The sequence below is a fragment of the Salarias fasciatus genome (genome assembly GCF_902148845.1).
Source record: "Salarias fasciatus chromosome 23 unlocalized genomic scaffold, fSalaFa1.1 super_scaffold_20, whole genome shotgun sequence".
Classification (NCBI taxonomy): domain Eukaryota; kingdom Metazoa; phylum Chordata; class Actinopteri; order Blenniiformes; family Blenniidae; genus Salarias; species Salarias fasciatus.
Window position 1 is genome coordinate 7,522,759 of NW_021941230.1, and position 26,714 is coordinate 7,549,472.

The window sequence follows — 26,714 nt, forward strand, 5'->3', positions numbered from 1 at the left end:
TGTTTTGTGCTCTGCATGCCGATGTTTCGAATTAACTGGTGCCCGTGTTAACTTGTGACCATTAGATGAATGAGACTTGAAGTCGATACAGCGAACGTCGGTTTTCTACAGTTACAGTGAATGTATAAGTTTAAAGTGTTTTTTGAGTCTTACTTTAACAGCTGCTGTTATCAGCATGTGTTTACACAGAAGTCTGCCATCACTCATTAACACGGGAACTAGTTAATCCATAACACCGGCGGGGCGATCGCTCTTATTTTGCTATAGATTTTTTTAAACAACTCGCTGTAGCATGATTTGCTTCCATCTTTCCTCCTCTCCAGTTTCTTTTTCTCTCTGGGTTTTTATTAAAAAAATGTTTTTCTTCTTGTTTTTGACTGTCCTGTTTCCCGTTTACTGCGCACGTCGTCACGTCACTACGTACGGGGGCGTGCATGCGGAACAAATAATCCCCCGTTTTTTTCCGCTCTGCTGTCAGGCAGCTTTTATATGAGACACGAGCGGATTATCGATAGGTGTACACCACCTCGTACAATCAGCTCCGAAATACAATCTGGTCAGAGTGAAGCGGATCCACTCGGCGTTCACATGACACATCCGTTCTGCCCTATAAGCCATTATATGGGTTGCATGCAAACGTGCCCAGTGTTAGTGCCACGTGTGCCACGGGGTTGCCGACCCCTGTTGTAGATGAACTTAGCCTTGGCAACCAGGCTAAGTAAGGTTGAGTTCCCCCAGGACGTCGTGATCTTCTCTCTCAGGTCAGCTGCTCTCGTGTTCAGCTCTGTTATTTGGGCTTGGTACCCAATCTCGTATGACCTGTCGTCCTGGCTCCCCCTTGATGTCGCATCTTGAGGTACCCATTATCAATCTCTAACTGTGACAGTAAGTTCCTTTTGCGGATATTCGAGAACTGAAGCTGTTTCTTAGTCAGCTTGGATGTTGGGTTTTGAAGTAACCATTGTTCCCACATTCTCTGCAAAAACACTGCTGTAGTAGCATTCCATTAATGCTCCGACCTGCTCCAGCAGCCAATTTGTCATCGGTATGCCCTGGTTCCACAACAACTGACGCGGACCTTGTTGACCCAGGTGACGTCCGAGCCGGTATGACTCTTCCATTTATGGTTTCGCTCATGCTGAGGTGACGTGTAAGTTTCAAGGGCCTTGTCCGAGGGCCCAACTGGATTACCATACGCCCTGACCGGGATTCGAACCCCCAACCTACTGCTCCAAAGTCCATGTCCCTAACCACTAGACTATCCAGCCATATATATAAATGATAGTCAAATCAGAGGTGGAGTGCAGGGGACCCTTGACAAAATCAGGAGTTAGCCCCCTGTAAAAGCCTTCATGGATGATCTGTCACCACCACATCCATCCCAGGAAGCAGATGGATCCTCCAAGGCCGAGAGAAGCTCATCACTTGGGCCAAGGATGAGTTTTAAGCCAGCAAAATCTAGGTCTCTGGTACTCAAGACGGGCAAAGTGACGGATAAGTTCCGGTTCACTTTGGCTGGAACCAACATTCCATCCATCACGGAGCAGCCAGTTAAGAGCCTGGGGAATCACTTTGACTGCAGCCTCAAAGACTTAACATCTATCCTCAGAACCAACAAAGGGCTGGAGGACTGGCTGAGGCTCATTGATAGATCAGGCCTGCCTGGGAGGTTCAAGGCTTGGATTTACCAGCATTCCATCTTGCCCAGGGTCCTTTGCCCTCTGCTCGTGTATGCTGTGCCCATCACAGCCGTTGAGGCCATGGAGAGGAAGATCAGCAGCTTCCTGCGAAGATGGCTTGGCCTACCCCGCAGTCTGAGCAGTTCTGCCCTGTATGGCAGCAGTAACATCTTGCAGCTCCCGTTTAGTGGACTCACTGAAGAGTTCAAGGTATCCAGAACACGGGAAATCCTGCAGTACAGGGAATCCAGGGATGAGAAAGTGCATTGGCTGGTATCCAGGTACAAACAGGTAGGAAATTGAGGGCAGACAAAGCTCCGGAGGTGGCAGAGTCATGGCTGAGGCAGAAAGCACTAACGGGGCCCATAGCCTCAGGCCGCGCAGGTGTGGGCTACTTCCCGGCAACCAGGGCAGATAAGGCCCAGGGTAAAAAACGACAGCATTCAAGAGGAGGTGCGGGTCGGCGTGAAAGAAGAACGAACTAGCAGGATTGTGGGAATGGGGCAACAAGGAGCGTGGACTAGGTGGGAGAATGTTCTGCAACAGAAGGTCACCTGGTCCAACCTCTGGAGAGCAGACGTTCATAACATCCGATTCCTAGTCCAGGCTGTGTATGATGTCCTACCAAGCCCAAGTAACCTCCACGTCTGGGGAAAAACAGAAACACCATCCTGTCCCCAGTGTCCAGGACGGGGATCCCTGGAACACCTCCTCAGCAGCTGCCCAAAAGCACTAGGGGAAGGGCACTACCGCTGGCGCCACGACCAAGTCCTTAAGGCAGTTGCTGACAGCATAGCCACAGCCATCAGCACCACAAACAGCCACAGCAGGGTACAGACCATCAAGTTCCACAGAGCTGGAGAGAAGCCGGAAAAACAGCCAAGGGTGAAATTAGGTCCCCTCACCACCGCGGCTGACTGGCAACTACAGGTAGACCTGGGCAAACAGCTAAACTTTCCAGCCATGATAACATCTACGCGGCTCCAACCAGATATGATCCTATTGTCAGAATCCACCAAGCAATTGGTCATGCTGGAACTCACAGTTGCCTGGGAAGAGCTAATGGATGAGGCCAAAGAAAGGAAATGCGCCAAGTACCAGGAACTGGTAGACGAGTGCAGGAGGCAGGGCTGGAAAACCTCTTGTGAACCTCTGGAGGTAGGCTGCCGAGGATTTGCAGGGCGATCCCTCTGCAAAGTTCTATCACTGCTGGGCCTCACAGGGGAGGTGAAGCGGAAGGTCATAAGATCCACGACTGAAGAGTACCCTCTTCTGACAGCAGTATCCAAATCTTGCCTCTTTTAATGCATAGTGCAGGACACCAATAAGTTGGTCTTTTTTTTTTTCGGCACATTTTGAAACTGATTTAATCTGTTTAATCCACATACACATATGTTTGGTTGTACGAACGGGGTATGGTATGAAGGGAATTGAAGTGGCGGTGCCTGGTGTCAATAATACAATGCAGCATTGTAACACAAGTTAATAATTTCACAGAAGTTCTAATTCGATTCACAGTGCGCATCAGCTTGGCAGTAAAGAATTTTATACATCCTTTTCAACAAGGATGTATGCACGTTTAAGCTTATGATTTTAAACTCAGCTTATTTTGTTCTTTTTCTGTTGGTAGAAGCGGCAGTGATTGTGATTGAGAAATGTGGATTAGGGGTGGGGTTAACAAAAGTTTTTTCTTCTCCCCACTCCCTTTCAGGCAGCCTGATTTAGTGTACAGGACATTTTTTTTTTTTTTCTGTTTTCGCCCATTTTGTTTTTGTTTGAAAATGGCTTGTCCTGTGTGACTATGGTAACATTTCGCCTGAAATAAATAAATAAATAAATAAATAAAGCTTAAGAGAAAGCCACAAGATGGCTATGAATTAAGAGGGCAGACCCGTGGGCGAGCGCTGTTGGGATACAGGCCAGAGTCTGATCACCTCTGTTCGGGTCGCCTGGGCGAGGATGTCTGATGCTGAAAGACCCGAAACACCCAATGACCCCAGGTTACATCACTGATGATGTGTACCAGCGCATCCGTCAGATGTATCTTTCAACTATGTGTGTGTATATGTATATGTTTATATATATATATATATATATATATATATATATATATATATATATATATATATATATATATATACACACACACACACACACACACACACATATATAAATATATATATATATATATATATATATATATATATATATATATATATATATTAGGGCTGTCAAAAATAACGCGTTAATTGCGTTAATTAATTTATGTAAATAATCTGATTAAAATTTTTAACGCAGTTTAACGCATGCGCATCATGACAAGCCTCACCTCTACCAGCGGGTGGCGGTAGTGCACCCGCGTGGAATGCAAGCTGCCTGCAAGCTGCCAGCAAACGAAGAAGAAGAAGAAGCCTCACCTCAGCTCGGCTCATCCATGCTTCACATGTACGCGTTTCCGCATCTGCTTTGGAGTGTCCGCGCACCACCGATGCGCACGTGCTTTCTCCCACACTGCAATCTGGCAGCTGCACGGACATCCGCGGTTCGGTCCGCGTGGACCCTAGCGGACAGGAATTCATGACGATTTTTACGTCACGCAGACCAACGTGCAACGCGCACCCACGTGGACATGTGAAGCATGGACGGGCAGCAGACAGGAGGCAAAGGAGGCCTGGTCAACTCATTTATCAAAACAGAAGAAGAAAGCAATATGGAGGGAGATAAGCCGGCTGGCCCCATGGATTCTACTTGTTTGATTAAAAAAATGTTGAAGCAGTTTTCTGTTTTCCACACAAAAAGGAACACTGGCTAAGAGTGCCCTGTTTAATTGTGTAAGAAAAAAGTGTGGTATCTCTTAGTTTTACTTTTCTTGTGATACCACATTTGTTACAGACCTTAAAATGTAACTCCTGCCAAAAGCCAACTTTAGAGGGACTGCAGAGGGAGAACTGCACACACACAGACAATATGTTATGGTGTGCGTGTTTTAGTTTTTTGAATATTTATTTTAATTGGAGCCTTAAATATAAAACACATCATGTGTTAAATATATATAATCATATCCTTTCGTTTTTTTGTTAATGCAATACAGAAGAAAAGGGTGTATTTCAGATATGGTTGTAAATTGGAAAAAAGGAGCGTCCGATGGGCGGGACCAGCCCAGCATTTATCCAATGAGCGTCCAGTTTCACTGCAGCAGAACAACCCACTCTAGCTTCCGCATGGACGCTCAGCGTCCGGCTGTTTAAAGCGCCGTGCCGCTGCGAGGAGGAGTGAGAAAAAAGCCGAGTCAACTACCTGAGATAAGTAGCTCACACAACAGTAAATATTGGACCACTTATTTTTTTTTTGACATTTTAGGGGAAGTTGAGCTTCCCTTGCAGTCTTAGAGCAATCACCACTGGTATATGTATATAAGTACTTTCCCATGCCATGTTTTTGTTGTGCCCAGTCAGTTAACAAAGGGCTGGGCTGATTTGAATCACCTGCAAAAAACAGTTCTGGGCCCAGGTGATCACAATCAGCCCAGCTCTTCAAGAACTGACTGGGTACATGGAAAACATAGCATGGGAAAGTACTTTCTTGCCACCTCTGTATATATATACATATACATATATATATATATATATATATATATATATATATATATATATATATATATGTATATATATATATATATATATAGACACACACACACACACACACACACAAAATGCACACACGCTCTCTTTTTTTTGCATTCCTGTTGAAGAGTGACAGGTTGCCTTTTTCTGTGTGAGCCAGTGCTTGTTGTTCAGGACGGAGACAGCTTTGTCCACTGCCACCAGTCCCACTGTGGCTCTGGGGTCTCCGGTGACCTTCAGACGCAACGTCCTGCGAGGGAGATATGATGCTGCAGGTCTCTCCAGTTCCAGTTTCAACTAAAAGTGGAGCAAACAAGTGAGAAATGAAGATAAATTGATATTTTCTTTCTTTAACATCATATAAACTCTGTTGTAGAAAATATGCACATCTTACCGAGCCCATACAGGAGTCTTTAGCATCCACCCAAACGGAGTCTGATACCACTTCATCGTCTGTATGGTAGTAAGCAACGACGCGGAAGGACGGCAGAATTTCTTTGGTGATGGGAATATTTCGCGCAATCAACACTTGTCCTTGTGTCTTGAAACGTTTAAATTTCACGAGTTGACCCCTGCTCACGATCTGCAGAGACAGTCGACACAGTCAGTCCGCCCGAGTGAGCATGTGAGTATATTTGCAGGAATGAAAGAGAACTCACCAGATAAGTGATGTCTTGTTCTCTATTGGGCAAACTGTTTAAGGACAGGTGGACTATCAGGTTGTTTCCTATTTGTATATCTACTAAATCCACACCTAAAAAAAAAAAAAAAGCAGTAAATCACCACTGTATAAAACCATCACATTAATAAAGGACCATCGGATGTCATTGTATGTTTTTTACCAATATGGATGAATCTGGCAGAGCTGCTGGCGTATGAATGTGCTGTCATTTTGGCCTCTGCCTGCCTTGTCGGTGTGAGTCCAGGATCATTGGTTCTGGCCTGGAATCAATATGCACAAAGACATTTTAAGTCATTTGTACAGGAAGGAGGACCCTTGCAAATTCTGATTATTGAATACTGGAGAAGGGATAGGATTAAACAAGTTTTACACCTATTTTCAGACATGTTGAGCCAGATATATATTTGTATTTCCATCTGTACTGTATGTTCTCTGATTTTGTACTGATTAACATTTTTTCTCCTTGTGAAAAATTGAAAGCTGCATTTTATGATAAAGTTCTCATTGATATTATTTTACAATACATGTTTTTTGTGCTTACACTATGTGACACATTAGATTATTAAGGACGTCGAGGGGATTATCCACCAAAGGTCATGTAAAAATGAGAATATTGGGAGCATTTAGAAAAATGTCTTAAATTGTGGAGCACACAGGATGTTTTTCATTTGGAGATACATCAGTTATAAAACAACCAATAAAAAGTTGTGTTTGTACTCTTTTCTGCTTCCATTTGCAAAGTTTATAAGAAAACCTTCTTGGACTCACTTGGATGTCGAGACTTTGACTGTTTCCTTCTGTATTGACGAAGAGCCTTGCAATGCCATTGCTGGCAGTGACACCTTGAACTTCACCAGGAAAAACCAACACTGGAACGTTTCCAGCTGGACTCTCATCGGGGTTCAAAACTTCAACCTGCCATCAGTGGAGAAACAGTAAGACTTTATATAGCTGCAACTCTAGGTATTTTTCTTTACTTTAGTGCAATATATTATATTAATGTTATAATATCAACAAGTTCTCTTTCAACATTCGTTTCGGTATCTCACTATGGGACACGCCCCCAGTGCTGTTCCCCAGAAACAATATTACACTACGCCAGTCCTGACTGGCAGACTGAGGTGACGTCGGCTCCGCAGGGGGGGGACCTCTCCCTGCTATAAGAGCCCGACGTCGACGTCAGTTCCTCAGTCTTTCACGTCTTCTCGCTCCCAGAAGCACGTCTCAGACGCTTTTGTGGCTAACAGGCTAGCTTACTGTTCACAGAGCAAGCTAACATCTTGGTCCCCGAACGGTACCTGCTCTCCACATTAGCAGCTTGGGACGGCGTGTCTCCAAACAGCGGCTACTATAGCTAGTTGCAAAACTCGCTAGCTAACGGAGCTAAATGGCGGGAGATTTTTACTAAGGATCGACCGATATGGCTTTTTTAGGGCCGATGCCGATGCCGATTACTGGTACTTCTGGAAACCGATGACCGATATGTCGAACTGATATTCATTTGCAGTAAAAATTGACATTTTGGTGTCAAAATTTAGAATAACGTACCTGGGATTTGACTGAGTACAGTGTACCATTTCTTTTTGTACAGAACATCCTTGAATTTTGTAGAATAAACACAAAATACTGCAAGTCTTGGTTAGAAATTCTTAAACAACAGCTTTATTAAATCGAAACAAAAAGTGCATCCAAAAGCACAATAAATGATTTAACTTTGGCTCTTGGGATCTTTTGATGTGAAATTCTGCCGACAACAGTTTCTCTTTTCAGGCCAATGTCAGAAAAGTCCTGCCTCTTCTCACAGGCAGGACTTGTAATGTTGTAATGTTCATGTCTGATACATGTCATTATATTTATCACACACACACACACGCACGCACACACACATACACTCACTCACTCACTCACAATAATAGTCATATCTCATCCATAACTTCCCCAAAACTCCAATATTCAACTATCTGTCACTGCTGATAGCACAACTCTGTCCTTCATTTTCTTGTATTTTGTCCCCTGTATGTCCGTGTACTGTAGGAAAAAAAAAAAAGAATAAAATAAACAATGAAGAATCCTGGTTGAACTAAAGTTGTAGGCTACTGTAACGCAAAAAATACATTACAATCAATGTTATCATTAATCGATGCGCGTTCCCGTCGGGGACAGTCATTTTATGGCAGGCAGTCTGTTTTCGGCGCAACACCGGCGGCCAGCTGGCTCCCGGGGGGCAGGCTATCGGCCGCCCGCTCTCCGCGTCCTGGCGAGCGGGCTGCCGGCCGGCGTCCGGCCACTCCTCGCGTTGGACTGTAGCTGTGCAGCCACGCGCCATGCTCTCCGGTTGGGAGACTGGAGGACAAACTGTGTAATTATGGTGACTGACAGATTAGAGGTGGATAATGTGCCTAAAGCTTCATGTTTGCCTTTCTGTTTGAACTGGCTAGCTTAGCTACAAGAAGTTGTTCGCTCATGTGATCACGTTGCAAAGGATAATGGGAACCGTTGTCAAGACAATGGACTGACAACCGGGTGGTCTTTATTACCGTATTTTACGCAAAAAAGGTGCACCGAAATATAAGGCCCACTGTTGGGTTGTGAGAACGTGAGAGGTTTTTTAGGTGCGCATTATAGTGCGGAAAATACGGTAAAAAAAAAATTTTAATCGGATTTTGGTGGAAAAAAAGGCCGATGTCAATTATTAGAAAAATGCCCAATATCGGCCGATATTATCGGCCAGGCCGATAATTGGTCGATCCTTAATTTTTACCGCTTCCTCACCATGGACAGGACAAAACCTCCAACCAAGACCTGCACATGCGGAAAGAAGATTTCGGAGGCAGACACCCATGCTGCCTGCAACGCTTGCCTCGGGCTGCAACATGCCCAGGAAGTGCTTGCACTCCCAGCTTCTTGTGAGCATTGTGCACGTCTCTCGCTCAAGACCCACCGACGCAGGCTAGCTTGCCAGGCTAGCCTGTCGCAGGTGGACCCTATGTTGCGGGCAACCATTCCCTCAACACAGGTGTCACTGTGCCCCCAAGGGAACACCATTCCCACGGGAACGAGCTGGGGCAAACAGCTGGACGCTGTAGCCCCACTCACCGACCCCGATGACGACGCTATCAGCATAATAGCTGAGCAGTGCAACTTTGGGGCGGTGGACTACGAGTCCGGGGACGAGCCCGTCAGCTCCGACAGGGATGAGGAGGACGGCGGGCCGTTAAACCCCTCTCCGGCTGTAAAGCCGATGGCGGAAGACAGCATGCGTAGCGGGTTCCCAAACACGGCCGCCTGCATGGATCTACACACCATCTGCCGCAGAGCAGCTGCAAAGCTCGGCATCGCGTGGCCTGAAACCCCCGCCGAGACCACAGAGTCTCGCTGTGAGGGAAAAAGGCTCCCAAAAGCCAAAGCCATGGCCAGACAACTTTTGTCAGTCTTCCCTGAGTGCCTGGAGGAGGCTACCCGGTCGTGGAGCAATCCACTTACCGCCAAGAACCCCGTCCAGGGAGGGTTGGCGTTAGACTGGGAAAACATGGAGGAGAAAGGTTTTTCCCACCTTGAACCTCTTGTGGCATCTCACCTCCACCCCAGTCTGAAGTCCACCATGACAGCAGTGGGACCCTCCCTGCCTTCCAACGCCGAGTCTTTTCAGTCCTCCCTGAATGAAAAGGGCTACAAAATGGTGGCGACATCGGTGAGAGCACTGAACGCTTCTTCCCTGCTTCTAGCCTACCAGGCTGAATTGCCGGACGAGATGATGTCCTCACCTGCGCCAGACCTGTGGGACGAGCTATGCGTGGTCACCGACCTCTGCCTCCGTCTGCACAGGAGCGCTGTTCAGGCTTCGGGATGAGCCATGGCCCTCATGGTTGCCCGGGAGAGAGCCAGGTGGCTGAACCTGTCCAGCCTCTCCCAAAAAGAGAAGGCGAACCTCCTCGACGTCCAGGTGGATCCAAAGGGCCTGTTTGGCCCAGCCATGGCCGCCATGCAGAGACAATGTGAGGAGAAGGAGGGAGAAGCAACTGCGTCTTCCCAGAAAGATGCCTTCCCCTCCTCTTACTGCACCCAGACAGACTTTTGCGCAGGCTGTGGCCAGATCGGCCTACCGGACCCCAAGACGTCAGTCTCAGCCAGCAGGTCGTGTTTCCCATAAGCCTCCAGAGCTCTAAGGTGCTTGGCTGAAGAAGCCTGCTGCCACCAGTGTGTCGCCAGGGGACCAAGCTGGCCCTCCTGCCACTCTGGGGGCCAAAAAGAAGCGTCGCACCACCTAGAGCGCAGCCATCGAGGAGGGAAGACGGGCTCTGCTAGACGCCAACGTCATCCCCCCCGAGTCATGTTCTGGTCACATGTTCAAGGCATGTTCCAGCCCACAGAAGAGGTGTGCAGAGGCCGTGGAGGCACTCACAGTTCACAGCCCAGTGAAGAGGAGAATACTCAGACGTGCAGAGGGCTCGGTGGAACCACAGCAGCACGCTCACACAGAATCCCCGCTCGGCCCACTAGCAGCCCAAGCCCAGCAGCGGCGGGCATGTGGAGCAGCAGATTGGGTAATAAAGACTGTAATCAGAGGTTGCAGGCTCCAGTTTGCGTCCGCTCCTCCCCAGTTCAATGGGATACTGCAGTCGCTGGCTCGGGGAGACAGGGCTCGTGTTCTGCAGGAAGAAATTACTTCTCTGCTGATCAAAGGAGCTATTCGAATAGTGCCGCTGGATCAGAGCCAGAACAGTTTCTATTCGAGATATTTTCTGGTTCCGAAGAAGGATGGGGGGTTACGGCCGATTCTGGATCTGCGCTCTCTGAACAAGTACATGAGAAGGTACAAGTTAAGGATGCTGACGCATGCAGTCCTGATCCACCTCGTGTGTCCAAGCGACTGGTTTGCATCCATAGACCTGAAGGACACTTACTTTCACATCCCTATTTGCCCCCCTCACAGAAAGTATCTCAGGTTCGCCTTTCAGAGCACAACATACGAATATCAGGTGCTCCCATTTGGGCTTTCTTTAAGCCCGCGGGTGTTTGTGAAATGCACCAAGGCGGTCATCGCACCTCTGCGGGACAGGGGCATGCATGTGGCAACTTACATCGACGACTGTATTCTCATGGTGCAGTCGTCACACCAGGCCCAGGAGCACGTGAGGCTGCTCACGTCACATCTGACTGGCCTGGATTTCACAATAACCCGGGAAAAGAGTGTTTTGACCCCCACTCAGAACATCTCATTCATTGGCCTATCACTGGACTCAGTTGCGTTCACGGCTCACCTGTCGGTGGAGAGAGTGAAAGCCTTTCAGGCTTGTCTGGCACTGTTCCACAGTGGCGCACTTCTGAGATTCAGGACGTGTCTCAGACTGCTAGGACTGATGGCATCAGCACTAGAAGTTCTTCCACTTGGCCACTTGTACATGAGACCGTGTCAGAGATGGGTTACGTCACTGCGGATGAAACCAGCGCTCCACGGTCACCGTCATGTTCATGTTTCCTCTGCATGCGCTTTTGCGCTGCACCCGTGGAAACATGAAGGTTTTCTCACTGCAGGCGTTACTATGGGAACGGTCCTGCTGAGGGAAGTGATCACTACAGATGCCTCTCTGTCGGGCTGGGGAGCCACGCACGAGGGCAGGATAGTGAATGGTCCATGGGGTGCGCAGGTGCATGGGATGCACATGAACTGCTTGGAGCTCCTGGCTGTCTCACTGGCACTGAAACATTTTCTGCCTTTCCTGAGAGGACAGCGTGTGCTGGTCAAAACAGACAATACCACGGTGGTGGCATATATCAACAGACAAGGGGGGCTGCGCTCGCATCACCTTCGAACTCTGGCACACAGACTGATCGTGTGGAGCAGTTCTCACCTGTTATCGCTGAGGGCGACGCACATCCCCGGCATCCTGAACCGGGGGATGGATCTGCTCTCCAGAGGGAATCCTCGCTATAGGGAGGGGAGACTCCACAGCGAGGTAGTGGCCCAGATATGGCAGAAATATGGACGGGCTGAGTTGGACCTCTTCACCTCGGAGGAAAACGCGCAGTGCCCTTGTATTTTTCCCTATTGGACCAGAGTGCTCCCCTGAGTCTGGACGCTTCGGCGCACGAGTGGCCGCGTGCCCTCCTGTACACGTTTCCCCCGTTAGAGCTGATCACTCCTACGCTCGCCAGGGTGCGGCAGAAGGAGCTGGCTCTGATTCTGATAGCTCTGCGCTGGCCAGGGAAACACTGGCTGGCAGAGATATTTCAGATGTTGTGCGGTCAACCTTGGCCCCTGCGACTCTGCAGGGACGTTTTGACGCAGGCACGCGGAGAAATCTTTCATCCTCACCCACGCATGGCGCTGTGGGCTTGGCCCGTGAAAGGTTGAACCTGCTGATGGGTGGACTCCCGCATAACGTCATCACAACTATTCAGAGCGCCAGAGCCTCATCCACACACCGTGCATTTGAGGGAAAATGGCAAGCTTTTGAAAAATGGTGCGTAAAGGCAGGTTTGGTCGCTTTTCAGAGCCCCGTCCCTGCTATCCTGATGTTTCTGCAAGAGCTTCTGGATAAAGGTCTGGCTTTCTCCACCGTTAAAGTGTATTTAGCTGCTATATCGGCTTGTCACGTCGGTGTTGGAGATAAAACGGCTGGCCAGCATCCTCTTTCGCCCAGTATCCAGGAGCTTAACTGCGCCCTGGGATTTATCCTTGGTGCTCGAAGCTGTGTCACGCCCACCTTTTGAGCCATTTCAACAGGTGGAGCTGCGAATGCTCTTCCTGAAAACGGCTTTATTACTCGCGCTGGCATCTGTGAAGCATGTGGGTGACATCCATGCGTTATTGGTGAACCCGTCCTGCATGCAGTTTTTCATGGGGGGCCATAAAGTTTTATTGAAACCTAACCCCGCCTTTGTGCCTAAGGTTTTTAACCAGGCTTCTTCGTATCGCCCTATCGAGTTATCGGCATTTTATCCCCCTCCTTTCGCGACGCAGGAGCATGAGATGGTAAACGCGCTCTGCCCTGTGCGTGTGCTGAGGGCATATGTTGACAGGACAGCCAGACTCAGGAAGTCCGAGCAGCTGTTTGTGTCATGGGCCGTATCACATCTGGGAGAACCGCTCACAAAGCAGCGTTTATCTCACGGGTTTGTGGACACTATTAGCGTGGTTTATAACAGCAGGGGAATGCAGCCCCCTGCGGGGTTACGCGCACATTCTACATGTGGGATGGCTGTGTCTTGGGTGCTTTTCCGGGGTGTTTCTGTGGAAGACATATGTGCGGCTGCCAGCTGGGCGATGCCTCACACTTTCACCAGATTCTATAACCTGGATGTTACTGCGCCATCATTGTCTCATGCTGTGTTGGGTGTGGGTTCTGTACCCACTAAGTCTGCCTGACCGGCTGGACATATGTGTCTGGTCTTCGAGGTAAGCTTGTCTGGCAATACAGGAGTCTCTATATCCCATAGTGAGATACCGAAACGAATGTTGAAAGAGAACTTAAAGCAGAACTATGCAAAATTTGCTTTAGCGCTCCCCCTACTGGTCTCCTGTGAAAGCTCACTGTCGTAAACGTCCTCCGCATCACCCCCCCCACCCCCGCCGCCCACGTGCAAAGAGCGTCCCACTCCCGTTTCATTTTTTTCCGCTCGTTAGACAAAGTTCTTTTCTGTCTTTTTGGTTCTGCCATCCGTGAACACCTAAAGGCCTCAGTATACTCCCCCGTCGCCGCTACGTCGTTCCTACGAAGTAGACGTCGTAGCCCTACGACGGGCTACGTCGGGGCTTGACGTGCGCCTCCCGAAAATTGTGACTTCGCGTCGTTTCGACGCGTGGTGACGTGAACGTCGAGGGCTGTGATTGGTCCACTTTCGTGTTGTTTATATAATAAAGTAGAACTCATCCTGAATGCTTTTCTGATCTGAACAGTGCTTCGGGAGAAATTTAGATCCAAAATTGAGCGGCGCACATCCCTATACTGTTAGCAGTGTTAGCACTGTTAGCAGACGGGGCTATGTGTATAGCCGCTTCTCAATTGGCTTTAATCGTCCAAAAGCTCATTAGTTTCACCAATACTTCATCACGGTCCGCTCAGCCTCTCCTCCACCACAGCCCGGTCTCACCAGATGTGTTATAAATACAGATATATGTAAGGTAAATGCACGCGTGTCTAGATACGTACGTCTAGAAATCTATGACTACAGGTCTATGTCTAGGTAAAGCCGGAGCTACGGAAGCCGCATTGTTGTTGTGACTGCTCGCGGCTTGGCAGAGGAGGGCGTTCCCTTGACGCAGGAGCAAGATATGTTCAGTAGCGGCGTAGGGCTGCCGGCGTAGGAACACCGTGGCGGCGACGGGGGAGCATACTGAGGCCTTAAGGGTGGCGTTGCTAACACTAGCAAGGGTTTCATGTTTGTATTACGTGCTTCTGTTAAATCTTCTGCAGTGGCAGTTCCTCGCGCTGCCTGGGAACTTCCCCCAGTTGCTCCCTCTGTCGTAGACATGCCTGCCTCGCACACTCAAACTTATTGGAAAACAAACACACTCGGAGATGCTCAGTGCAGCGAACTGATTCGCGCTCATTTCGACGAGAGGAGGTGCCACTCCTCTTTATTTTCCAGTTACCAAACTGAAATTAGAACCAATCAACACATCATGCAAAGATCGTCTATTGCAACACAACGACAGATATCACACTCCAACAGCTTTCCACCAGACCACCCTCCTTACCTGGAGCGAGGAAGAGGTGTGCTTACTATGACTGAGTCTGCCAGTCAGGACTGGCGTGGTGTAATATTGCTTCTGGGGAACAGCGTTGGGGGCGTGTCCCATAGTGAGATACCTCACTCATGTTTAAGAGAACCGGGGTTAACTTCTTAACCTAAAGATCACATTTATCGAACTATCCTAATTTTTGCAGTTAAATTTTATGTACACACAAGTGAAGCTCCTCACCGTGAGATCAAATGGCATTCCTGGTTTGAAGTATCTGGGAGTTTTCTTGAAGTGGATAGTGTAGGGTGAAGTGACAATCTGAATTCCTCCGACTTCTGCCTCCACCATTTCAGTACCTGCGACAGGAAGGAAGCCACAAAACAAGCAGGAGGTGAAGAGCTGAGGGTCATCTGTTAGTTTCATTCAGCTGCATCAGCAGACGTCCTGGTCTCTTACCGTTCTCGGTCAACACACTGACAGAGACAAAAATGGAGTCTCCGACAAGTTCCTGGATGTTGGGAAAGGTCTGAGTGATGTGCTCCCTCTTCAGTACGGCCCTCCCCTCCCCCAGCTGGACCTAATACCACAACAAACAATGTTCAGCATTTCAAATCTTTGCAGCTTCATAAACAATTATAACTAAGAGTTTAACAATCCAGTTTTGGAAGTTATTTAAACATCCTGAACTGGATTTGTTGATGTTGTCAAAATACAGACTGTATTTGTGATTGCATCAATACAAGTGCAGGGCAGAAGACCAGGCATTTTCTCTTCCTGCCATGGAGGGTGCCATCAGTTGAATTTGCTTTGTGTCCCTTTGCAACATTTGAAGTAGGATGAATATGTACTTACTGGGAGCCTCTGAATAGAGGCCGGGAAGCCCTTCTTCTGTCCATCCTGCATAAGCCCAAACACCACATAACCTGTCCCGTCCACCGCTTCACCTAACAGATACCTGAAACCACAAGAATGAGCCAGAACAAGCCTCCACAGGGACTGAAACAGGACTTAAAAAAAAGGTGGTTCAATTTAGAAGCAACAGAAGCCATCCAGATTATACAGTGCTTCAATGTTTTTCCCATCTCTCACAGTTACACCAACAACCCAGCCTGAACTCAAACTCCTCTAAAGTTTGACTCACGTTGCTCTGATTTCCACAGTCAGGTCGCTGCTGTCCACGTAGAAGACGGGGACCTGAGGCTTGAGTTTCACCTCAAAACTGGGAAGCACTGGGAAAAAGAAAACATTTTTTATATGCTATTCCTTTCAAGTAAAATATGTTAAACAGTGACATTAAGAAGAGACTCACCGTATTCTTTAACCTCAAAATCTGCTGAAAATCTTTGTTGCTGATTATTGTAAAACCTGGCCACAACCTTCCACAGGCCAGGACTGCACACACACACACACACACACACACACACACACACACACACACACACACACACACACACACACAGAGTCAATTATCAATAATGTAACCGTTACAGCAATTTTAAAATGTAATAAAGCCAACCGTGTTGGTTATCTAATCATTTTATTAGCTAGACCCATTTTCTGAATATTTTTTTCCATCTTTAAATCTAAAGCTTGTCGGTTCAATTCTCCACCTCTCCTTGTCCACTTTTAAAAGTGTTCTTGAGCAAGACTCTGAATCCCAAACTGATCCCATTGGATGGAGGCAAGAAATGCAAGGAAGTCACATCTAGCAGCTTTTGCTTTTTTTAAGGATTTGGATTCTATTCCATTTCTTCATAAATGACAATTCTACATAGTTTTTATCCTCATCAATGATTCAATATTGACATCTACTGTTTATATTCAATAAGCAAACTCTACAATAATCCCCCTACAGCCACCCTACCACCCCCCATTTTCAAGAAATACAGTCCATCCTTCCATTTTATAAATTACATTTGAAGCCACGTCACTCATGTAAAAATAAGCCAGTGATATAATTACTCCAAAAGATATTGGCTGAAATATGTTATCACACTATTTGGAAGTTATTGTTTTCCTTTAAGCTTGAATACATTCGAAATAGTCCAATATTTGACTTGGGTGGCAGGTTACAAAACTGTTATGTTTTGGTTCAGTATGCATTCTTTACTGTAATAAATCTTTTAATTGTTGTGGGTGTCATGGCACCCACCTCCTGCAATTGTTCAGGATAAGAATGTAAATATAGAAACTCGCCTTGCGATTTTGGGGAGTTGATAAGAGTCAGAGTGAATCCCTGATCTCAGAGAGACTGGACCAAGTGGTAAAATGATGCCATCAGGGGTCTGAAGGAAAGAAAATCTTTTATTATTTAAACATATCTTTTGTGAGTAACAATGTGTATACATGTGTGTGAATACATATATATATATATATATATAATATTCATTTATTTATTTACTTCATATATTTTATGAAAAAAATGTTCTGATTCCAAACTTCAAACAAAAAGAATCAAAGAGCACAAAGTTCAAATGTTCCAGCTTATGTGAAATTCAATTCGAAGCGTGTCTGCATGCTCTTCATGTTTTCAGCTGCATGTTTGTGTTTACTAAAAACGAGACACATTACCACAATCTCAATGTCAATGGTGTTTTCAAATCTGGTTCGTGGATCCCTCTCCACAGGCTCCATCTGGGGCGTCACAGCAAACATCCTGTAGACAACTGTGAAAAGAGTTAAAAAATGGGAGAGCTCATTTGTGGAAGGAACAGCTGGTGAATCTGTCGTTTGGGATTACTTTAATTAGCCCTGTCTTAAAAAGTACGGAGCTCTAGAGCTGTGAAATAAGCTTCACTGCAAAACCTTGAGTGCAACAACAGCTGCTGACTATATTTAAAAGATCTCTTTCGATCTAAAAGCTATTAAAATCTTTTTTAAAAAATCCTGTATTCATACAAAAACACCATTGTAATTGTTACTGTTTCTATAATTCACACTGTAGAGATTGACTTCTCTATTAGGACAGGTGTTGTCAGGCTTCAACAGCAGCAGACTCACCTCTGCTGTCAGGGGTATAGAGGGTCTTGTCTGTCTGGATGAAGATGTGTCCAGACTGGAAGGAAACTAAGACGACCTTCTCCAGCAACTGATCATCAAACTGAGCTTGCAGGTAAACGTGCTGCTTCACCCTGGGATCCTTGCTGAATGTTGCAGCCGAGATCTAAAACAACAGACAGTGAGAGGAACGAGGAACGTTCAACAGAACCATTTCTGCATTAGGATTGTTTCACGCACCTTGACTTGTCCAAACATTTGGTAGTTATTCTGCCTGGTGAGAGTCACAGACGTGGAATCGAGGACTTCAATTTTGGTTGGGTGATTCATCACGTTGATTTGGACCCTGATGTCTCCCCCGGTGCAGTCCTGACACTCCACAAAGATGTTTTCTGTTGTTTCCACTCTCAGCAGGTTGGGGGCCGACATGACTTTGCTGCAGAGAGGAGAGAAGACAGAGAACTGGGATGTAGAAAGGCTTCAGAATAAAGCTTCGTGGCCTCTTTTCTGTGCCAACAGGAGTTTGTGAAAAGACGCATAATATGAAAACTGAAAATAATATAATTGATTTTCTCTTTAGGTCCAGTTTAACCAGAATTACAAAGCTTGTGCACCAAAAGCATGTATTTGCTCAGATGAGGGTGATGAGCTGCTGTTGCCTGGACTTTACACACAATGAGTGATCTATTGATGAGCTTGACAAACATCCAGTCGGGATCAAATCAAACTTCTCCTCTCAGACTGGACTGAGTTTTGCTTTTGATACGTTTTTTGATACATTTTGATACAAACGAGTATCTCGTATGTATACACACACACACACACACACACACACACACACACACACACACACACACACACGTATATATATATATATATATATATATATATATATATATATATATATATATATATATATATATATATATATATATATATATATATAAGGGGTGGGACTCGATTAAAAAAATTAATCAAATTAATTAGGGCCTTTGTAATTAATTAATCTCAATTACTCGCATATCGATATTTGACCCGAGATCAGTGAGAACCTTCTTTTTCTAATGGATTTTGGTATAGTGAATCAATATAGTGATACATAAGCTTAAGCAACAAAACACTGTTCATTTTTTCAGCAAGGAAGGAGGAATTTAACCAAGACAAATAAACCAATACACATTGATTAGTGCAACTTTTGTTGGGCTGGGCGAGGGTCCTTGAAGTAGTCGGAGTGACGTCCTCTTCAACTCTAGCTATATGCGAGGCTTGCGTGTTGGCCGCTGCTGCGACAGGCTTAGCATTCAGGTGATATAGCAGGCTCGATGTGCTGCGATGGTATGCAAATTCTTTGCTGCACAATGTGCATATAGCTTTGGTTTTATCCATGCTGCCATCCGCTGGCTTTTTAAATATAAACTTTCTGTGCACGAGACCAAGTAGTGCGCTGTCGTCAGGAGCAGTGTTGCCAACTCCCCAGTAAGGAAAGTCACTATTGGCTGTCCGAAAAGTCGCCAGAAGTCGCTAGATGAGGTTGTTACCTAATTTGCAATTTGCATGTAATTGTAATGGACGCTGTAGGAGAGAGGAATAACGTCATGGGAGAAGCAAAATGTGAGTTAAAAAAACACCCTAAATATGTTTAGAACTACAAATGAAATTTCTTCTTTTGATTCTTGGTTTGTCAGCAAGTGAGCAGTGGCGTATTTGCGCACACGCGATTCATTTGAAGTGTGGCAGAGTGCTGTTGGTCTCCTCTCTGCTCTGCAGCGGGGAGCGCTGCGTGAGACTGACCGCTTGTGAGTGCTTTGGGACGGGGGAGGGGCTCACGCAGCACCTGCAGCTCATTGAGGACAGCAGCTGCAGAATGAGACGTCCTGTCACGTCTCCAGAGCACCAGAAAAAGTCGCTAAATTTGTTGCTCGTCGCCAGGAGGCTTTGGAAAGTCGCCAGATTTAAAGAGAAAGTCACCAAGTTGGGAGCTGTTTCGTTGTTGTGTCACAGCAAAAAATGTCTGGGTGAAACTTGTCCGGTGACAAACGTCCCGCGACAATTTGCGATAATTTTTTTATCGCGTTAAAATTTCTGTAATTAATTAATCGTAACTAACGCGTTAAAGACAAAGCCTTAATATATATATATATATGTATATATATATATATATATATATATATATATATATATATATATATATATACATACACATATATATATATATATATATACATACATACATATATATATATACATATCGTAACTAACTATCGTAACTAACGCGTTAAAGACAAAGCCTTAATATATATATACACATATACATATATATACATATATATATATACATACATACATACATATATATATATATATATATATATATATATATATATATATATATATATATATATATATATATATATATATATATATATATATATGGCTACTGGAACAAGACGCTCGTGGAGCAGGTCGGAGAACAGAGCGTTAATGAAATGCTACTACAGCAGTAATCCCAGCGAAAGGGGATACATGCAGAGAATGTGGGAACAATGGTTACGTCGAAACCCAACATCCAAGCTGACTTACAAACAGCTACTAAGTCAGTGCTCGAATATCCGCAAGAGGAACTTACTGTCACAGTTGGAGATTGATGAGGTGGAACAGGAATGGGTACCAAGACCCAGCACCTCACCCATGGTACAAGATGTTACATCAAGGGGGAGCCAGGATGACAGGTCATACGAGATTAGGTACCAAGCCCCAATAACAGAGCTGAACACGAGAGCAGCTGACCTGAGAGAGAGGATCATGACGTCCTGGGGGAACTCAACACCCTCCTGGCTGCCAAGGCTAAGTAATGATAAAGTACCATCGGAATCTCTACTGGAAGAAGTGAACACAGCACTGCTAACAATCCCTACCAATACCATCACTGAGACCAATCAGCTGATATATGCAACAGCGACAGTCATCCCAGAGATGCTTGGCTACAAGATGAACAGCATGAGTAGCCAAGACCAAGAACCTCCATGGAAAAGAAGGCTAGAGGCAAAAATCATGGCAACACGGAGAGAAGTCAGCTTCCTCGCAGAACTAAGCAGAGGGGTGAATCTCAGGAAAGAACTGCCCAAGAAATACAGAAAGCTGTCAATAACTGAGGCACTGGAAACTGCTAAGCAAAGACTCACAGCCCCAGCTACTCGCCTAAAGAGATACATGAGAGAAGTGGAGACCAGGAGGATAAACAGGGTGTTCTCCAACAATCCAGCTAAGGTGTACTCTCAGTGGCAGGGTAGTAAGACCACAGCAGACCCACCCAGGGCTGAGACTGAGCAAAACTGGAAGAGTATCTGGGAGAAAGAGGTGCCACACAAAACCAATGCCCAATGGCTGGCAGGCTTGCAGGCAGAGCACAGCAACCTCCCAGAACAAGAGCCACTAGTAATTACAACAGCAGATGTACAGGCAAGAGTGGCCAAAATGAAGAGCTGGACAGCTCCAGGGCCTGACAAGATTCACACCTACTGGCTTAAGAAGCTAACTGCACTCCATGAATGCCTTGCAGCACAAATGAACCAGCTGCTAATGTCAGGGAACTACCCAAGGTCGGACAGTCCTCATCATGAAGGACACCCAGAAGGGAACAATACCATCAAACTACCGGCCTATAACCTGCCTCAGCACCACATGGAAACTCCTATCAGGCATCATAGCGGCCAAGATAAGTAGGCACATGAATCAGTACATGAATAAAGCACAAAAAGGGATTGCCAATAATACCAGGGGGGCAAAACACCAGCTACTGGTTGACAGGGCAACCGCCCAAGACTGCAAGGCCCGCAGCACCAACCTGTGCACTGCCTGGATTGATTACAAGAAAGCTTGTGACTCAATGCCACACACGTGGATACTGGAGTGCTTGAAACTGTACAACATCAACAGGACTCTAAGGACTTTCATTCAGAACTCAATGGGGCTGTGGAAGACAAGTCTGGAGGCCAACTCAAAGCCAGTGGCACAGGTGAGCATCAAATGTGGCATATACCAAGGTGATGCCCTGTCCCCCCTGCTGTTCTGCATAGGCCTGAACCCCCTCAGCCAGATCATTACCAAGAGCAGCCTTGGATACCAGTTCAAGAGCAGAACAACTGTCAGCCACCTCCTCTACATGGATGACATTAAACTGTATGCCAAGAATGAGCGTGACATCGACTCCCTGATTCACCTCACCAGGATATACAGCAATGACATTGGGATGTCATTCGGACTAGATAAGTATGGACGAATGGTATCTAAAAGAGGGAAGGTGATCACAACTGAAAGAGTTGAATTACCTTAAGGGAACATAACAGATGTGCAGGACAGCTACAAGTATCTGGGGATCCCACAGGTAAATGGTAACCATGAGGAGGCAGCTCGAAAGTCAGCCACAGCCAAATACCTACAGAGAGTAAGACAAGTCCTGAAGAGTCAGCTGAATGGCAAAAATAAGATCCAGGCCATAAACACCTATGCCCTACCAGGAATCAGATACCCTGCTGGCATAATACCCTGGCCACTGGAAGAAATGCAAGCCACTGATATCAAGACAAGAAAGCTCCTTACAATGCATGGAGGGTTCCACCCGAAGTCCAGCGTACTGAGGCTATACACAAAGAGAAAGGAGGGAGGCCGAGGAATAGTGAGCATCAGAGCCACTATCCAGGAAGGAACCAAGAGCCTCCATGAGTATACCAAGAAGATGGCCCCCAGTGATGATCTGCTAAGTGAATGCCTCAGACATCAAAAGCCCAGTAAGGAGGAACCAGAGGAGCCATCGTGGAAAGACAAAGCCCTGCATGGCATGTACCACCGACAAACTGAAGAAGTGCCTGACATTGGGAAAACATACCAGTGGCTGGAAAAGGCTGGACTGAGGGACAGCACAGAGGCACTAATCATGGCTGCACAAGAACAGGCCCTTAACACAAGATCAATAGAGGCCGGGGTTCTACCACACCAAACAAGGCCCCAGGTGCAGACTGTGCAAAGAAGCCCCAGAGATAGTACAGCACATCACAGCAGGGCGTAAGATGCTTGCAGGCAAGGCATACATGGAACGGCACAACCAGGTAGCGGGCATAGTGTACAGGAACAAATGTACCGAGTATGGACTGGAGATTCCAGGGTCAAGATGGGAGACACCTCCAAAGGTGGTCGAGAACAATTGAGCCAAGATCCTGTGGGACTTCCAGATCCAGACTGACAAGCAGGTGATGGCCAATCAACCAGGCATAGTGGTGGTGGATAAACAGCAGAAGACAGCTGTGGTGATACATGTAGCAATCCCAAGTGATAGCAACATCAGGAAAAAGGAGCACGAGAAGCTGGAGAAACACCAAGGGTTGAGGGAAGAGATAGAGAGAGAGTGGGACATGAAGACAACAGTGATACCAGTGGTGATCGGGACACTGGGAGCAGTCACCTCCAAGCTGGGAGGATGGCTCCAGCAGATACCAGGAACAACATCTGAGATCTCTGTTCAAAAGAGCGCAATCCTAGGAACAGCTAAGATCCTGTGCAGAACCCTCAAGCTCCCAGGCCTCTGGTAGAGGACCCGAGCTTGAAGGAGACAAACACAATACCGCCGGGGTGGCGAGAACAGTTTTTTTTTTTCTTTTTTCTTTTTTTTTTAATTTAAACTTTGAAAATCAAATCATCAAACTGGGGGCAAGAGAATACAAACACTCAAATTGCTGAATTTAAGTCAGGTTTTTGATGCATACATGCAGAAGTACAGTAATATTGCTCGGACTTACAAATGTTATTGAGCTTGCACGTAATTTGAATTATTACTCGAACCATGGATTGTGCAACTCTGACGTTGACAACTCTAACTTTTAGAAAAGTGGAAAATCTGTACTTGTTTAAGAAAGATGTAGAAAAAGAAGCACTTCCTTACGACAATTTACAATGAAAATGAACCAACTTTGAGAAGAATTCCTTGCTCTGTGCTTTTCCTGAGTGTTTGTTGACAGTACATCACCTCGGAACTATAGCAGTAATGGCACTTCAGTACATTTTGAGCCCTCTGCCCAGTCTACTGTCTAACAGAAAGTTGAAGAAGCCTCAGCAGGTCTACTCACAGCGGAGCTCCATCAGCCGAAGTCATGAGAGACACAAAGGCCAGAGAGGCCAGCAGCGGCAGCAGAGTCTTCCTCATCCTCCGTCTCCTGGTCCTGGTGCAGCTCCTTCTCATTATTCACCCAGCAATCTCCTCCTGCTACATCCGTATTCCTCCCAACAGCAACTCTCAGTGAAAACACAGACACCTGACCTCCCAGCAGCTGTTGTGAAACATTATTGGCACTCAGAGGAAAGAGATCAACATGAGAAAATCAATAAGATGGCACAGGAACGTGTGTTTAGTTATATCCAGCAGAGTTACGAGTCCAACGATTAGGGTTAGGACAGAAAACTTCCAATTTAAAAAAACAGACAATGGTAATAGTGGTTCTTCTCTTATTTACCTCTTTTTTTTCTAATTGAGATTTTTTTTCTCGTAATTTTCATTTCACCAAAGTCTTACCATTGCAACAACACATCGTGTGTGTGTGTGTGTGTGTGTGTGTGTGTGTGTGTGTCTGTCCTTCATGCGATGTAGCAACTGTATTAAGCTGACACTTCAAAACCATGGACAGTGACATGTTTACTCTGCGCATTTGTGTTGGAATGTCTTTCACAAAGGTTTCCAATAACTCTATTAAGCTGATATTTCAGGACCATAGACAGCACAGTATTGACTCTGTGTATTTTTGTGTGACTTTTTTTTTTTTTTTTGTCAGTGTGTGTGTGTGTTTCTTTCACGCAATGCACCTCGTAATTGTATTTAGTAGCACTTCAGCACCATGCACAGCACTATGTTTAATCTATGCATTTGTGTCTGAATGTGAGTGTACGTTTTACCAAAAGTCCTCACAGATGTATGAAGATGATATTTCAGGACTATGGACTATTTACTCTCTATGCATTTGTGCATGAGATTTTGTTGGGGTTTTTTTTGTGTGTGAGTGTGTGTGTGTGTCTTTCATGCAATGTGGCAACTGTATTAAGGTGATACTTCAGCACCATGGACAGCGGCATGATTACTCTATGTATTTGTGTGTGTGTCTTTTTCACACAATGTGTAAAAAAGACCTAGTAGTTCTTTTGGAAGAATTTCCATTGGCATTTCAACACAATGGGTAGCACTATGACTAATTTATGTATTTGTGTTTGAGTGTATCTTTCACAAATTGTTCCTAATAGTTGTATAAAGTTGATATTTCAGTACCATGGACAGCACAGTATTTACTCTCCATGTATTTGTGTTTTTGTGAGTTTTTTTTTTTTTTGTCAGTGTGTGTGTGCATTCATGCATGTGTGCATGTGTATGGAGGGTGTTTCCACATGCTGTATCAAGAAACTGTAATAAGTTGAAACTACAGCACAATGTTTATGCATTCGTGTCTTAGTGTTCATATCTTTCACAAAATTTACCAAATAACTGCATTAATTTGAAACTTCAGGACAATGGAGGGCACAGTATTAACTCTCTATGGATTTGTGCATGAGTGTGTGTGTGTGTGTGTTTTCACACAATGTATCTATTAAAAGACTTAAGTTTGATACTTCAGCACCAGAGACAGCACTGTGTTTCCTCCATGTATGTGTTCAGAAGTGTATATGTGTGTATGGGTCCAGAAAGAATAATAGGAGCTGACCTGCATTCCATCCAACACCTGTACCTGTCCAGGGCCATCTCTGCAGACCCGTCACACCCCACACACAAACTATTCAGACTCCTGCCATCCGGTAGGCATTACAGAGCACTACAAGCCAAAACCAGCACACATAGAGCCAGATTCTTCCCACAGGATGTCAATGAATGTCCTCACAATAATCAAGGGTGAGGCATAAGTAAAAGGAAAATGTACGTCTCCATCATCTCACCCGCAGAAGCTGCCACATGTTTGTCCACGCTGAGCAGGAGTTCCCACGCCGCCGGCTGGATGTCTCCGTACGTGTCGTCTGTGAGGATCGTTGCCGTCTTGATCAGCAGTGAAAGAGGAGCTGGAGATAAGCTCATCTTCTGAGTAGTGGAGGAAGTCTGGTCAGAACCTGCAGTTTTTTTCAGTCCTGAAAAATCTACACAGCATCCAATCCCCAAAACAAGACACAGTTGTCCTTTGTAACTTGAAAGTGTTGGTTAAACGGAGATGCTATTACAAAATGACCGTTTAACTTACACCAATACACAAATAACCCCCCCCCCCCCCACACACACACACACACACACACACAAAACACACACACAAAGTCACTAGCAATTACCACTTAATAGCCTTATTAAAATGTAATGAAATGTACACTATTGATTGTAATGACAATCAATAGTGAAAAATTATCTGAACCTTTTGGAATTTCTCACATTTCTGCATAAAATCACCATCAAATGTTTAACATTTATAACAAACATTTATAGGTTTTTATATTTTAATGAGGATAGCATGCAAACAATGACAGAAGGGGGAGAAATAAGTAACTGAACCATCACATGTAATATTTTGTGCATGTAAGATCAGATCACATTTGATGGTGATTTTATGCAGAAATGTGAGAAATTCCAAAAGGTTCAGATACTTTTTCATACCACTGTACTTCACGAAGCCATAGCCAAGGGAGCGGCAGGTGACACGGTGTCTGCACACCCGGACAGAGATGATGGGCCCAACCTGGCTGAATTAATCATAAACCATCATCTCTGGTCCATCATCAATACCTCTTATATTCCAGAAACTTGACAACTGTAAATACATTGGGTCAAAACATCATTTTCATAAATGTCCAACATACATCTGTCACACACACATATCACCTAAATCTAACTATAATGAGCAAGATGAAACAGTAAAAGCTAGTAAAATTTGGTATAAAGTAATCATAGTAAACAAGAAAAATATTAAAAGACAATCTCATGTCAAATGTAGTAATTTCCAATTTACACATCTGCTACATCAACAAAAGCAATGCAG

General features: G+C 45.5%; 1 protein-coding gene across 1 annotated transcript in view; it reads right to left on the reverse strand.

The window, feature by feature from the left end:
* LOC115383663 (complement C3-like) overlaps nt 1-23,863 on the reverse strand; it is a 42,820-nt gene extending 18,957 nt beyond the window's left edge. The window contains exons 1-15 of the mRNA XM_030085799.1: nt 23,787-23,863; nt 17,908-18,103; nt 17,671-17,833; nt 17,242-17,336; nt 16,867-16,955; nt 15,980-16,062; nt 15,812-15,899; nt 15,523-15,625; nt 15,127-15,247; nt 14,911-15,026; nt 6,753-6,899; nt 6,145-6,244; nt 5,962-6,056; nt 5,697-5,885; nt 5,444-5,599 (exon numbers count right to left, since the gene is read on the reverse strand). Coding sequence (XP_029941659.1) covers nt 5,444-5,599; nt 5,697-5,885; nt 5,962-6,056; nt 6,145-6,244; nt 6,753-6,899; nt 14,911-15,026; nt 15,127-15,247; nt 15,523-15,625; nt 15,812-15,899; nt 15,980-16,062; nt 16,867-16,955; nt 17,242-17,336; nt 17,671-17,833; nt 17,908-18,103; nt 23,787-23,863 — 1,818 coding nt within the window. The remainder of the gene's footprint in view (nt 1-5,443; nt 5,600-5,696; nt 5,886-5,961; nt 6,057-6,144; nt 6,245-6,752; nt 6,900-14,910; nt 15,027-15,126; nt 15,248-15,522; nt 15,626-15,811; nt 15,900-15,979; nt 16,063-16,866; nt 16,956-17,241; nt 17,337-17,670; nt 17,834-17,907; nt 18,104-23,786) is intronic.
* Between the last annotated feature and the right edge of the window lie 2,851 nt (nt 23,864-26,714).